Source organism: Colletotrichum truncatum, assembly GCF_014235925.2.
Source record: "Colletotrichum truncatum strain CMES1059 chromosome Unknown Contig_0012, whole genome shotgun sequence".
Lineage (NCBI taxonomy): Eukaryota > Fungi > Ascomycota > Sordariomycetes > Glomerellales > Glomerellaceae > Colletotrichum > Colletotrichum truncatum.
In genome coordinates, this window is record NW_027222409.1 from 527,919 (window position 1) to 541,470 (window position 13,552).

Genomic DNA, 13,552 nt, shown 5'->3' on the forward strand with positions numbered 1-13,552 from the left:
ACCCCATCGGGTTCCGCAGTCTTCGCAGTAGCTCTGGTGACATTGCTCCTCAAAGCTGTCCATTCGTATTTTTCAAATAAATTACGTATGTTACTTCAACAAGTGGCGTCGATTATTCACCTGAAACAGTTGCATTCCAAATCCTGCTGGAAGTTTGGAGAAAGAAAACAGAATTGACCAAAAAAAACCAAAAAAAACCATTGTTCTCCTGTCTGAATGCCACACCAACAGTTCTCTTGAGGCCACAAATCTGGCAGAGAGAGACCCTCCGGCGGCCTACGAAGTGGGCGATAGAATTTTGGTAGCGAAAACGCTAACAACGTTGCATGGGGGGTCGGCATGAGTATCCGCAGCGCAGAATGGAGGAGGATAATCATTCCAACCAACTGCTACAAGATCACCTCCAGCCACACGGACATTCGGGTTTTTTTTCTACGTAAGCCACTGGTTCCATTTATATTCGGCGACTGACTCGTCAAGCCGAAGGGGGAATCAGAAATCATTTTTCGGTCGTCCATGTTTGTAATGAGACACATGCAAAAGCCTCATGGGTCCAATGAGCAGACTGCAAATTTTCGCCTCACACTCGACCTCCTACTCTCGTCTATCAATCTCAAATTGTTTTAATATGTAGACTCACCGCTTTTACAAGAACTCATCAAAGTGAAAGCAAACCGCAGCTGCTTCCTTGTGATTGTCTACCTTGATCTCCTAGTCACTTGACATTCTTTGAGGTTGAACCCCCGACTGATGAGAGTGTGGAAGCGCCAAGGCCAAACAGTCATTGAAACGTAAACCTATTATGCATACATCATCAACTTCATCTCCGAGAGATGCATTCTAGTACGATGGAAACTTCATTCTGTCTTGCTTATGTACAAAGACTGTGCCACTCAAAGCCTGCTCAGCTAATCACCCGTTTTGCATTAACAGGTATGACCGCCAACACTTTTCCATGCCTATCCTAATCCCACATTCAATTAAAACGCAATCATTTCGGCGTACGCGCACAACTAGTATACCATAGTCAGTGCCCATTTGCCTCTGAGACACACCAAGTCAAGTCGTTAAATGTGAAATTGAGCAAAGCAATCAGTCAAGAGAAGATGCTTCCTGCATACCCTCAAGCTGTTGAGAGATGTATGAGCTGGCTTGTCGTACATAAGTCATGGCGACACCTAGTCTTTCGACAGAGCGCTGGATGCAAATGCGATCTCTCTCCATTTGCTTGATAATACTGCTTTGTAGCTTTTGATATGAAGACCCTTCGGGGTCATGGTTATCGGGTGATACTGCACGCATTGCCTGCAGGACGGCGCGTCTTTTCGCGATCTCAGCATCCAAGTTGCCTGACTCCGCAGACCTTTCCGCTTCTGTGAGACTAAGAAAAAGCTTTTCAATCACCTTCAAGGCGCCGATGGCAGCTCTCTGATGTTCTTGTAGAATTGAAAGTTTCTGCTGGTGCGCAGTTCGTACACGGCTTTTCATGCGCTTCAGGTACTCCTCCATTGATGCGGCAGCCGCTCTGTAACTCTCCGAGAATAGACTGGTGCCTGGCGACGGCATTTCTGGTGCGACATCTGAGATTGCCAGGGTCTCGTTTTTGACGTTGTCCAATATGAAATGCTTTTGTGCAGACGATCCACCAAATGCCATGAAGATTCGTCTCCAGAACTCAGTATTGACTGACTCGGGCGCAGGTTGACCGGTGAGGAGGTATAGAGCATTCACCAAAAGCAACAATCCGCAGTCGATGTCGTTGGCTTGCAGAGGACCTGGTAAATGGCTGATCTCCCAGTCTGTATCATCACCAAAGTAGGCCCCTAGGATGAACAACAACAGTTCATTGAGCTCCTCCGCGACATGGCCATTGCGAGTAGGAAGGGAGTCGATGATACCGACTTGTCGGTCTTCAGTGTCGAAAATGGAGAGAACCCAATGGCCACTTCTGGTGAGGTGTAAAGGCACAATGACCACACGTGCTTTCGAGATGGAAGTTTTGATGAACTTCTGGGGCGGGGCTCCTGGCACAGCAAAAAGGCTGGGAATCATCTGAAAATCTCTGATTCGCGTCGCTCTGACAAGCAAGTGGAGACATGTATTGATGGCATCGTCGTCGAGCTTGTGTCCAGATGCCAAAGTCTTCAAAGCCATCGCGTGTGGCAAGTGGTTTTCCTTTGATTTTGAGTTGTCGTCAACATCTGGCAATCGCTGATTCGATGGCTGGGCATCTGCTTCCTGCACTTCATCATCTTGTGCTGTGTCCTGTAGCTGGGGCTTGTTCTTAACGGAAGCGTTAGTAAGGCCGCTCAAAATAGTTGTTCACTAATGACTGACCTTTGGAGAACCATTCTTGTCATATTTCTTCCGCCCCGCCACGGAAGAGCTGACAGACTTGAGGCTCGGGGTACCAAGCAGAACCAGCGGTGAGGTATGTCTGTGCTGAGATGGGCCCTCGCTGTTCCTTTTGCTTCGCTTGCGATTTGTAGCTACTTCCGGATATTCGACCGAATCATCCGTGCCGTGGACTGAAAGACTTCTCATTGTTCGCTTTCGGCTCAGCTTGGGCTCATCCTGATTCACCATGAGAGACTCGATAAAAGTCTGGGGTTTTCTGAGACTTGGATCAGTGGAAAGAGAACGTACTGAGTGTTGTTGATCAAAGAGACCAGACACATTTTGTTGTTCCAGCTGGTCTTCATTCTCTCCCAGATTCTTCGCCTGTGTGCTTTTATGAGATTCCTGGGTGTCAGATTTGAAGGGAGATTGCTTAGATTGCTTAGCAGCTCGCAGCCGCGACGAGTATCGGATCAAGGGCGAAGTTCCCTTTTGGGTGCTAGCAATGTCAGCTAAGGTAGAAGGTAGGCTTCGTACCATTGAATTCCCTGTCGCAATCGTTCCAACTGTTTCTGAGTCCACGCCCGCATGGAACTTTTGTGGACTGGGTGTTCGTGGGGAGTTCGCAGGCCAGTTGAAACTGCTGGACATGTCCTCTTCGTCGTCAGATGACTTGCCATCGTGATGAGGCGCTTGGCTCGAGGGAGACATTGGATGCTTGGCTTTTTGCGAACCGAGAACTGTCAAATGCACCAGTTAGCCTAACAGACAAAGGAAAACAAATGGCACGTCTTTTATTTTCCTACCATGTTGATCAGACGATTTCTCGGTGCCAACCTTCCCTTTGTGTTCTAATTCCAACGCTTCCAGCATCTTCTCGGCCATGTTGACGTCTGCTGGAGCCCAAGGTCTTCTTGCGGAAACGCCCAAGCTAGTGTTTCCTGACCTTCGACTCATACGAGCTTCCTCAAGGGCCTTGACAGTTTCCTCACGAGGGTACCTGCGGGATACGCGGGCCAAATACTCGAAAAACACACGGCTTTTGTTATCTTCAAACATGGAGGTTAGATCCTCGGGAGTAATGTTCCAATGGTCGGCAACCTCTTGTTTGAAACGCCTCATCCGGCCCTCCTCTTGGACTCGGTCACCTTCAACACATAGCTCCTTGACGAAATCTTTGACCCTCGGATCGAATGCGTCCAGTATCTTATGTCTTTCATAATTGGGCCTAAACTTTCGAAAAAAGGCATGAATGCTGTAACGGAGGTGAAGTCGGTTGGATTTCGGATCCAAAAGGTTTTTCGTCAGCTCTGCGACGGAGGCCATCATGAGCTGAGTGTCTGCCTCGATGTCTGTCGGCGAGTGAAGGAGTCAGCAAAAGATCCTCGAAACGATAACGAGAATAAATTATACCGAGGGGTCTCGGATTAGAGAAAATGAATGGCAACAAAAGTCGTTGAAAGAGGAACTTACCTTTGCCGTCCGGAGGGCCAACCGCTTGCTGCTCAGGAGGGCTCATCAGATCTGTAGCTGCGACAATGGCCGCCGAATCTTGCTGTAGATAGTTGAGTGTTGGAGAAAGCTTGATTTTTGGGGCGAAAATCCGGGATGCACTTGTGTGTAGAGGTGAAAGGAGTGATGAGGGAAAAAAGAGTCTAAGAAGGAAAAGTGTGAGATGGGGAAGGGATTTTTTTCTCGGTTGCCTCTTTCAACCAGCAACCAAGTTAGAGCCTCTTCTCGTTTATTCTGCAGCTTCCAAGGAAGGAACGAAAAAAGAGCTCCAAACCAGGCAGAAACGAGCTTGACGCGGAAGCGCCTTCCAATTGTGAAATACTTAAAAATCCCAAACCACCAATACGACGAACCAATTTGTGGGCCCCACTTCCAAGATGTGAAGGCATTCCCAGACTAAGAAAATGATATGTAGATATTGGTGTACCAACTTAGGTGAAATATTATCTTTTGGATTTTTTTGCCGTTTAGCTTTTGAGTTGTATTTCAGTCATCCTGAGTGTTGCAGGAGGACCCATTTACAGGAATTACATTGGATAGTGGCTTCCCAGCCTGCAAAAAGGTTAGACTTGCGACATTTGACCAGCTGCAGCTATAGTTTGTCTTGAAACAATGGAATTCTCTGATTAATCTGAGTGTAATTGGACTTGAATTGGGTGCGATTCAAGATCTGTTGTAACGTTTCTGTTCCTTTCCCTGGTCGCTCGAGGTGGTCTTAGTAGGCTTCCTTGAATTGTTCCCAGCCGATCCTTGGTCGCTTTTTGATGTGCCTCTTTACATATCTTGGTATTGTCTATTGCCCATATTGCGGCTGCGATTCGCTCAAGTATATATCACTATAAACTGCATTGAGATTTATTCCGATGCCCAAAGGTACTGAATCTTGCCTGACCTCTCACTTGCCATTTCTGGGTACAATAACCCCACCCAAAAGCACCATTGTGGCTTTGTTGAACACGACAGGTGCTTCTCACTTCCACTATTGCCTTCCATTAGGGCTTGCAGGCAGGCCTTTTCTTCCTTTCAGCTCTTGCCTCCCTCCATCACTCTTCATAAAACGACTACTGCACTACGAAGTTTTCAAAAAGTCTCAACTCCTTTACAGTCTTAAGTCTTGGACGTTTTACTCAACTGAGGATCTGGTTCCTCCTTTGACTTGTCAGTACATTTATTTCCGAAGCTGAGGCGGCTTTGAAGTCAAGTCGATGAGAAGTCAATCCATCCATTCTACTGCGTATCGCCCAATTCCCACTCCCCCTTTTGACACATCCTGCAAACGATGGATACCTAAGGTACTTGGCCATAGCCGATTTGGTACTGCCTGCGTGTCTTCTTTGGCTGCTGATCGCGATACGGAGTCTTCATCCGCCTATCCAACACTACTCTTACATCCCAATTCCTCAAGATGGCAAACGAAAGCGGCAACAACAAGCCTGTCGATTCTTCTGGGACTTTGTCTTCATCCTCAAAGAGAACTTTCAACGAGCTTGAAACACTAGAACAAGATCATGATCGACTCTCGCAAGCCCTCCTCCACAGCAGGGTAAACTTTAACGCCGATAACCCTGCTGCATTGAACCCCTTCAGAGATCCCCAGCAGTCGGCGGCCGAGAAGCTGGCCTGGGAAAGACGCAAACTAAACTTGTTTCGAAGGCCAGCACCCCCGATTCAGTCGCCAACGTCCTCACCGTTACCGAATCCGTCGGCTCGTTTGGCTGTCCATCCCACTTTCCCTGGTTCCTCCGATCCTGCAAGTGAGCGACAGAGCCAGGAAAGGTCAATCAGTCCCTAGGAGGGCGGTGATACGACTGGCGGAGACCCAGGTGAATTAGAAACCAATGCGTATCAGGGACGCAGCGCCATGGTCACACCACCAGGGCATTGGAGCAATGGCTGGGTAGCACACAAGCTCAGTCAGTCTCTAGGAGCTGTTACCTTGCCTAGTCCGAATCTAGGTTTGTCCATTATGCTTGTAAACCCATATTCCGCTCTTGTTAATTCATACTTAGTTACATCTCAGAGACCTACCAACATTGATCAGCTGGATACCATGAATTGTCTCTGTGACACTAATGACGCCCCAAAGCAGGCAACCTTAGCATCCCATGCTCTTGGTCCCCAATCCAGACTTAATCGATTTCACTCCCATCACGAGCAGATGTTGCAACTTAAAGACCAAGGACCTCCATCTGGGCCTTTAAATAGTCCAAAGCGACTTATGGTTACTCTCCGCGTTCCGAATAATCCAGCAAAAAACAAAACTCAGGCCAAGACCGACACCATGAGCGTTGTATCCTCTCGCGACATGGAACCAGAAGCTCATAATGTCATCGATAAGGTACCGTCAAACGTACAAAATTATAACTACTCAGTTGCAGCTAAGCTAATGAATCTAGATATGCGAGTACCCGCTCCAAGAGCCAGATCCCGATCAGGCTGCCGACCCTTTACGAACCCTCAGTGAAACCTTTAACCTTGGAGCCTTCCGAATCCACTCGATAACTTCTCATCGCATTATCAAGACAGATGACCAATATAATGTCAACTTGTACGTGGTGACAGAAGACGGCAATCCCTACCAGAATGGTTGGAAAACAGAACTTGAACTCAGTTGGATCGCTCTTGGCAAGGTAGTGGAATATTGGGAGCTGAATGGCGGTCGGGACACTGCCCTTCGGAGAATAAATCCATGCCTCCCGTTTTTCTGCAGAAAGGTACTTGCAGCTCTTGGCCACAGAAAGCAGCGGTACTGTCGACTGGAACTATTTGTCGTTTTTCAAGGTGTGAACCCGGATCCTTTGTGGATGGATGAGATATCTCTCCGTCTGGATCGAAATCTGGACCCAAGGACCTTGAACGACTACTGGAAGGCGGCGAATATTGTTGAACCCCCGAAGACAGACGACCTGCAGGCTGTGGCCGAAGAGTTATTGGTACAACCCAAAATGATACCGAAATGGTCAATTACCATAGGGTCGTTGTGACGGCACCAGATGTCTATAACAGATGAGAAGCTTCCTCTATGTTGCCGTAAGCTGGTTGCTTCTACATAAGTTCTGCCAAGAGAGGTGTAACTACATATTAGCAAAGCGTTAGCTTAACAATAAGAGAGTAGTATAATGCTTCTCTAATTACAGCACTCGTAGACAAAGCATTTTCCTGGTTGTCAACGTCCTGTACAAAAGTTGAGAGAACATCAGATTGTTGACCTTGTGGTACAGCAGTCTTTCAAAAGTGGCCCATTCTCTCTGACCTGTGCCTATTTGAATTTTGAGTGATGCTACACAAATTGCTCCAAGGCCACCCCCTCCTCAAGATTCATACTTGGCAGGCCTTTTGCCAAGCCTAGCAGTGTTGACAAACAGAAGAGTTTCACCCATACGTAGAGATGTTTTTACTGAGGCTCCGATGGAAAATCTTCGAGGTTCACTTCACGTCAGTGGCATTACGAAAACACCGCGAAAACTTCAAGTATGTACAACACGACAACCTATCGTGAGATCCAACGGATTGAGTATGAACAAGTCAACTTTCGATGTTTCACCATGTAGAGTAGTATGAAAGGCCTAGAACACGGAGATTTCTTCCTGCTCGAATGTTGTTTCAGCCCCGTCTCTGCTCGGCATGGAGAAAAATGCGCCGCCATGTCCGTGCCCGTGAAACGACGACTTGCTTCGTGGGGTAACTACAGAACAAGAACTGGGGCAGTTTCGCCCGTGTTCGACTTTTGATTGTCTCATATAACGCCACGTTTTCTTGTGTTTGCGGAAAAACGTACAAATGCAAAAGCAACTTACATCGTGGATTCAAACCGGAATATACCTACCAGTACGCCATCGCTGACACCACGATTCTAGGGCAACTTCACTGGGGATTTTGGGTGGCTCAATGAAAGCTGGCATCAGGCATGTAAAAAGTCCCAATGTAGGTAAGATTAGTAGTTCAAATAAGCAGGGTAACAGGCTCAGACGTCGTCGGGGGTCAGTGGGTTGCCATGTGATCCGGCTGCATGCTCGGACGCATCGCAAATGAGATTGTCCGATGAGTCTTTCTGGTAGTTTCGAATTAAACCATCTTATGTCTTTCTCCGCAGGACGGGGGAACTGTCTTGACTGCAAACGAAGTCGGAGTAGGGTATCAACAAAATGCCCAAAATGACCGAGCGAAGAAGCATAAGACGCCGCGTCCAGTCCTGTGCTGACAGCTTTTGTGGAGTTATTTCCGAAGTTTTGCATACGGAATTTCAAGGGTTTGCTTGCCTTCGGCGCCTAGGTGTATTAACTTTCAGCATATACACCTAGATTTCCCAAGCGAGGCCATGACAAGGTGTTTTCAAGTGTAAACAACAAGACGTGAGCCTAAATCATCAGTCCGAGCAACAAGTCGCCGGTCACTTTTCTTTTAAACTTTGCCACTACTAGGTTTCGGGTATTCTATCACGCATGTGAAGTTTGTATGTACGGCTAGCCTGTTTTGTACATGCTAACCCAATCATAGATGACTTCGTCCAGGTCAATTGAGGTCTTACGTACTTACCGACGAAGCAATTAGCAACGGAATATTGTGCTGAGTGGCCCGGGCGCAAACAGACGAACTCATTCTTTTGTCCTTTGACTCAAAGGGTCGCTTAATCACTTTATAGGGTTCCTTGTGAGGGCATTTAAGGGAAACGGAAGTTTGCATCCTTAGTAATTGAAATCCATCAGATCAACACGATAGACAGAAAAATTTGATTCTTTCAAGTACCCAAAGCCAACAATATGATAGATACTAGGATGTTGCCAATAATTATACGGCGTGGCCAGCAAGAGGAGGGTATGGGTATCTATTATATTAGGAACTATCTATGCTTAAATGGTCTGAAAGTATGACTCTGCTCTACTTTCTTTTCTCTATATTATCATTTCAATCATCATCAAAGTCCGAAGCCCTACCGTACCTTCGTAGGTCGTTCAGTGTTGTCGTGCCAAAGTCAAAGTCCTTGAACTGTTCTTCAAGTGTGCGCCGCCCGGAACGGTGCAAGGTTGGTCGTTGTTCGTTTAACTCATGTCCTTCCGTTGCTTGCTGCGTGAGAGTGCCTTCTGTACTGGGCTCGCTGTCCTTCACATTTTCGTCCGAGTTCTGTCCTGAACGCTCTCCGGACCGTCTGTAATGAAGCAATGGTCGAAGTGTTGGCAGACAACAACATATCACAGCGCTATTCAGACTTGTTTGCATATACTTCTAAATGCTGGAAACAGACACGAGAACTCACCAGTATGCCTCTAGACCTGTCCAAATCATCAGGTCCACCGTTCCCCAAGTTGGGTCTTTGTAGTCGAATGTCGATACTTTCACCAACCGAATTATCGTGATAAAGCAGTTGCTATACTACGATCAATATCACATTCCGTCTTGGGAGACATGCGCACTGTACGGCATAGGGGATACACTCACAAGCCTCCAAACACAAAAGACATGAGAAGCAGCACTTTCTTATACCATGACATCCTTAGTCTTGCTGCGTACGGCATTGGCAGTATTATAAGTATGAAATCGGTCACAATGCTTCCAACGGCGATGCTAATGTAAAGTTTGGAGATGTCGATACAGTTTTTATGTGTCGTCCAGAAATTTGACACTGGCTTACAAGCCAATATCAGTGGCAACGTCTAAGACTCAGTCAGTACGCAATTACCCAGACATGCTACTCCCTTTCTTTCAAGAACAAGGAAAATGAACGGAAATTACGACAACTCCAAAGTAGAAATCAGAACATACAGCATACACTGCCCACGCCATAATGAAGGCCATGAGTCCGTGCAAGTAGTACCGCGCATTGAATAGGCCGAAAATTCGATGGTATAGCACGACAAGCGATAGCCGCGCGGTGGCCAATCCGAATGGATACAGTATCTCGTTTGCGAAAATCGTTTGGTAGAAGTAAACGATGTTCATAGGATCCTCTTCCAGGACCACAATTTCATGTCTACCCAGGCCGAATCGCAGCCACATCATCGTGCCCGCAAAAACCCCGGTGATGAAGAACTGTTTGAAAAAAAAAAAACACAATTAGAATCAATAGCTGTTTCTTTAGCCGCCCATTGGGTTTTGATTACTATGAAAGACCAACCGCCAAATTTCAATGGGCGCTAAGCAGAAAAAAGAACCTACTAGGCTTGCCGCGGCCAGCCAGTCATCCCACGTAAACTTCCGTCCTGACACTCGTGCGGCGGCCAAACGTGCAATTACCGACAGTATCGAGAGGACGAAGAATATGATGTGTACCGTGTAGACCTCGCCCGCTCGACTTTCGGCCCTAAAGGCGGGGGTTATCTCGGGAGTCGTGGAAGCCATGCCTTGATCGAGTCCAGTGACCGACAGATGCACTTAAGAGACCGAGCGGCTTCCTTGTCACCATGAGGTAGGATTTGTCGTCGAATGATGGGTGGATAACGAAAGACCAAACAAAAGAAAACCAAGACCCAAGGGCCTCTAGAAAGGCTCTAGAAGGGCTCCCAATCTTATATGGTGTGGAGAAGCCATTCTGAAACGGCTTTCCGGTGGTCGATGCTTCTGAGTATGGGCAGAGTTTAGGGTCAAGGCATAAACTTCTACGCGACGCGAAGTCTGTGTCTACGGGTACCCTAGGAAAGTATACTATAACAAGTACGGGCGAGTCATTGTCGGGCTAATTCAACGAAGTTAGTTTTTCCAGGCTAGCAGTGTGACACCCCCCAATTCATGGTAGGCTGCAACGTGCTCGCTTGCTGTGAGGTTCCATTGCCAATACTTTTATTCTGTCGCGAGCCATTCGCAGAGACATCCTAGCGTCATAGCTTGCTTTTCCAACGGGAAGGTTTCAGCAGCAGATGCCTTGTCAAGGGCTAACCTTGCCAATACTGAGGGGTACGACTGAAGGTTGCCAAGGTAGGGCATGCCAGATATACCATGCGACTTCGCTGGATTGGGAACTCCGGCGGCCCGTTGGAAGACATCTTGGTGCGAGCAGCGGTACGGATCGAAAGGGTTACGCATGGCCGCGGAGTTCGGAGCCGGCCAGGATGACCTGATTAGATTGAAGACAGAGCTTTTCCGATGAATTCAATTTTGGTAATAATTGCTTGTCTGATGTCCAAGGTCTTTCTCCTCTATTTTCAAGCTGATGATAAGAGGAATACACACATATTATTGATTACTAGCCTGGGCTGAGATGGCGACATATGCTACACTGTTATATTTAATCAACTCGTCATTACTTCTTAATTAGTGTCAGGATCACACCGATCTTAAACTGTGACTTTGGAAGGCAATGAGGTTGTCGTACTCTGGTTTTCAATAGTGCTGCTGGCATACATGCAAGCAGAAGACTATATGGTGTTCGTTCTCCTTGTGCTGACGATGCTGTTGGAGAAGCTGATTGAACACGAACTTTACGGTTGTTGAAGATCATCCTCCTGCAAATCCTCATCGTAAACACTAGTTCATGTAATGCGTGTATCTACACCGGGTAAATGAAACCCATATTGCCGACAAGCATCAGTATACCAAGCTCAGATGTTAATTAGCCCTGACGCAATCCGTAACCTGTCCATCTAAGGCGATCTAGAGTCAATCTGGCGCGATTGATTCCGAATGGATAATCCGCCTGTCCGTCACAGTCCAGGGCGCAAACCCAGGACTCTAATAAATGAGACTTTAATTTTCCTGACTAAACCCGGTCAAGTCGGTAATGCAATTCCAATTCTGACTTTCCGGAGCATTGTTGTGTTAGGTTGTGCGGGATAAGGCGGTAGAGTCTGTCTGCGATCCGTGCAAGGGCAACATTCGAGCCATTCCTCTTTGAGCATCAAGACAAGCCGAATGATCCCAAGCCTCGGTGCAACTCCCCAGAAGCGCTGCAGCTAGCTCCAGAACTGCACTTGGCTGACATTTTCCTCCACATTTGTGTTGGTTCCTCGGCTCAGTGGGGCTTTGCCTTGTTCCTCAATCAACTCCCTGTCCTCTTGAGCCAGTTACGTTGCGGGCTTCCAACATCTTCAAAAGAGCCCAAACTTTACAAACCCCGCACGGCATCAAAGCCGGTTCATCATCGACTTCTTCTCCATTCTCAAGCGCCTACAAAAACCTGCGGATCATCCGGCTTTATATTTCTGGTTCTTATACCATCAACCACGCTGAATTTTCACACTCGAACGGTCAGAATGGCAACCGACTACAAGTTTGAAGGATGGCTCGGCCACAACCCGGAGTCCGCCAACGGGAAAATGGAATGGGGTCCTTTCGAGCCCAAGAAATGGACCGAGAATGACGTCGACATCCAGATCACTCACTGCGGCATCTGTGGATCAGACATACATACCCTTCGCTCAGGTTGGGGTGCAACTGCGTACCGTACGTTTCTTCCTCCGTAAGAATGACCGACCTTACTGACCCTAACAGCATGTTGCGTTGGCCACGAAATCGTCGGCAAGGCCGTCCGCGTGGGCGCCAACGTTAATCACATCCGTATTGGAGATCGAGTAGGTGTCGGCGCCCAAGCCCGGAGCTGCCTTCGTCCAGATTGTCCAGAGTGCTCTCGCGGCGAGGAAAACGCATGCACCCGGGAGCGCGTCGACACATACGGCTCATTTTACCCCAATGACGAGGGAAAGTCTATGGGTGGATACGCGGATTACAACCGCACCAACGGCCGTTTCGTCGTCAAGATCCCAGACGGGCTGTCTTCTGAGGCTGCTGCGCCAATGCTGTGTGGCGGCATCACGGTATATGCGCCGCTCAGGAATAACGGTTGCGGACCAGGCAAGAGCGTGGGCATCGTCGGCCTCGGTGGGCTGGGCCACTTCGGTGTGCTTTTCGCCAAAGCTCTCGGCGCTGATCGGGTGGTGGCCATTTCAAGACGACGTACAAAAGAAGCCGATGCGCTTGCGCTCGGGGCGGATGAGTATATTGCTACAGCTGATGATGTGAAGTGGGCGTCCAAACACCGACGTACTCTCGATCTCATTATCTGTACTGTTTCCAGCTCGGATATGCCTCTTGAGGGGTATCTCAGGCTGTTAAGGTGGGAGGGATCGTTCATTCAAGTTGGGTAAGTCTTACTACGAGAAAATGAATCAGTATCATTTTTAAGAAGCTTGCTGGCTAACAATACTCAGAGCACCTGATGGAGGCAAGATGCCGGAGATTAGTGCATTTACTCTGATCATGAACAGCATCAAAGTCGGCGGCAGTAACATTGGATCCATTAACCAGATAAATGAAATGCTGGACTTTGCAGTCAAAAAGAACATCAAACCACGGATTCAGACACGCTCAATGTCAGACGCGAATCAGGCCATCGTTGATATGGAGGAGGGTAAGGCGCGGTACAGATATGTCCTAGTTAACGAGAAGCATGCATGAGTAGTGCACTTTGCCGCGACCTCTGAACGAAAATGTAGACCCTCCACTCGATATACAATACCACAGCCTTAAAAAATTAAGCCATAATAAGCATTTCTGTCATTGGTGGCTTCCACCTAATGCTCCGTGCTGACGAAAGTGACGAACTTAGCGACGGAATTAAGCATGATATCCCTGTCTCTCTTCGCTATTGACTAGCCATAAATGTCCATTTCGGCCCACACGGTCTTGTATCAAGCGAATCAAGTTATTTTGGAAGTATGCAACCTGCTGACATTGCCAAGAAACTCTTACACCTAACTAGTGCGTCGGAATTCAA

The 13,552-nt window shown here is 47.7% G+C and overlaps 4 protein-coding genes across 4 annotated transcripts; 2 read left to right on the plus strand and 2 right to left on the minus strand.

Moving 5' to 3' along the window:
- Nucleotides 1-1,092: 1,092 nt before the first annotated feature.
- CTRU02_214968 (ulp1 protease family protein) lies at nucleotides 1,093-3,856 on the minus strand (the record flags this gene model as incomplete). Its single annotated transcript, XM_070206341.1, has 6 exons — nucleotides 1,093-2,283; nucleotides 2,338-2,604; nucleotides 2,647-2,826; nucleotides 2,875-3,077; nucleotides 3,144-3,689; nucleotides 3,811-3,856. 6 exons carry the CDS (start codon nucleotides 3,854-3,856, stop codon nucleotides 1,093-1,095), a joined length of 2,433 nt encoding a protein of 810 aa, XP_070059984.1.
- Nucleotides 3,857-5,254: 1,398 nt separating this feature from the next.
- CTRU02_214969 (uncharacterized protein) lies at nucleotides 5,255-6,833 on the plus strand (the record flags this gene model as incomplete). Its single annotated transcript, XM_036726520.2, has 4 exons — nucleotides 5,255-5,603; nucleotides 5,673-5,804; nucleotides 5,859-6,187; nucleotides 6,246-6,833. The coding sequence occupies 4 exons, from the start codon at nucleotides 5,255-5,257 to the stop codon at nucleotides 6,831-6,833; spliced, it is 1,398 nt and encodes a 465-aa protein (XP_036581707.2).
- A 1,921-nt stretch (nucleotides 6,834-8,754) lies between these two features.
- Nucleotides 8,755-10,185, minus strand: CTRU02_214970 (uncharacterized protein; the record flags this gene model as incomplete). Its single annotated transcript, XM_036726519.1, has 5 exons — nucleotides 8,755-9,046; nucleotides 9,104-9,214; nucleotides 9,286-9,500; nucleotides 9,610-9,876; nucleotides 10,003-10,185. 5 exons carry the CDS (start codon nucleotides 10,183-10,185, stop codon nucleotides 8,755-8,757), a joined length of 1,068 nt encoding a protein of 355 aa, XP_036581706.1.
- Nucleotides 10,186-12,032: 1,847 nt separating this feature from the next.
- CTRU02_214971 (nadp-dependent alcohol dehydrogenase) lies at nucleotides 12,033-13,233 on the plus strand (the record flags this gene model as incomplete). The annotated part of the gene is made up of 3 exons (XM_036726518.1): nucleotides 12,033-12,222; nucleotides 12,271-12,919; nucleotides 12,987-13,233. The coding sequence occupies 3 exons, from the start codon at nucleotides 12,033-12,035 to the stop codon at nucleotides 13,231-13,233; spliced, it is 1,086 nt and encodes a 361-aa protein (XP_036581705.1).
- Between the last annotated feature and the right edge of the window lie 319 nt (nucleotides 13,234-13,552).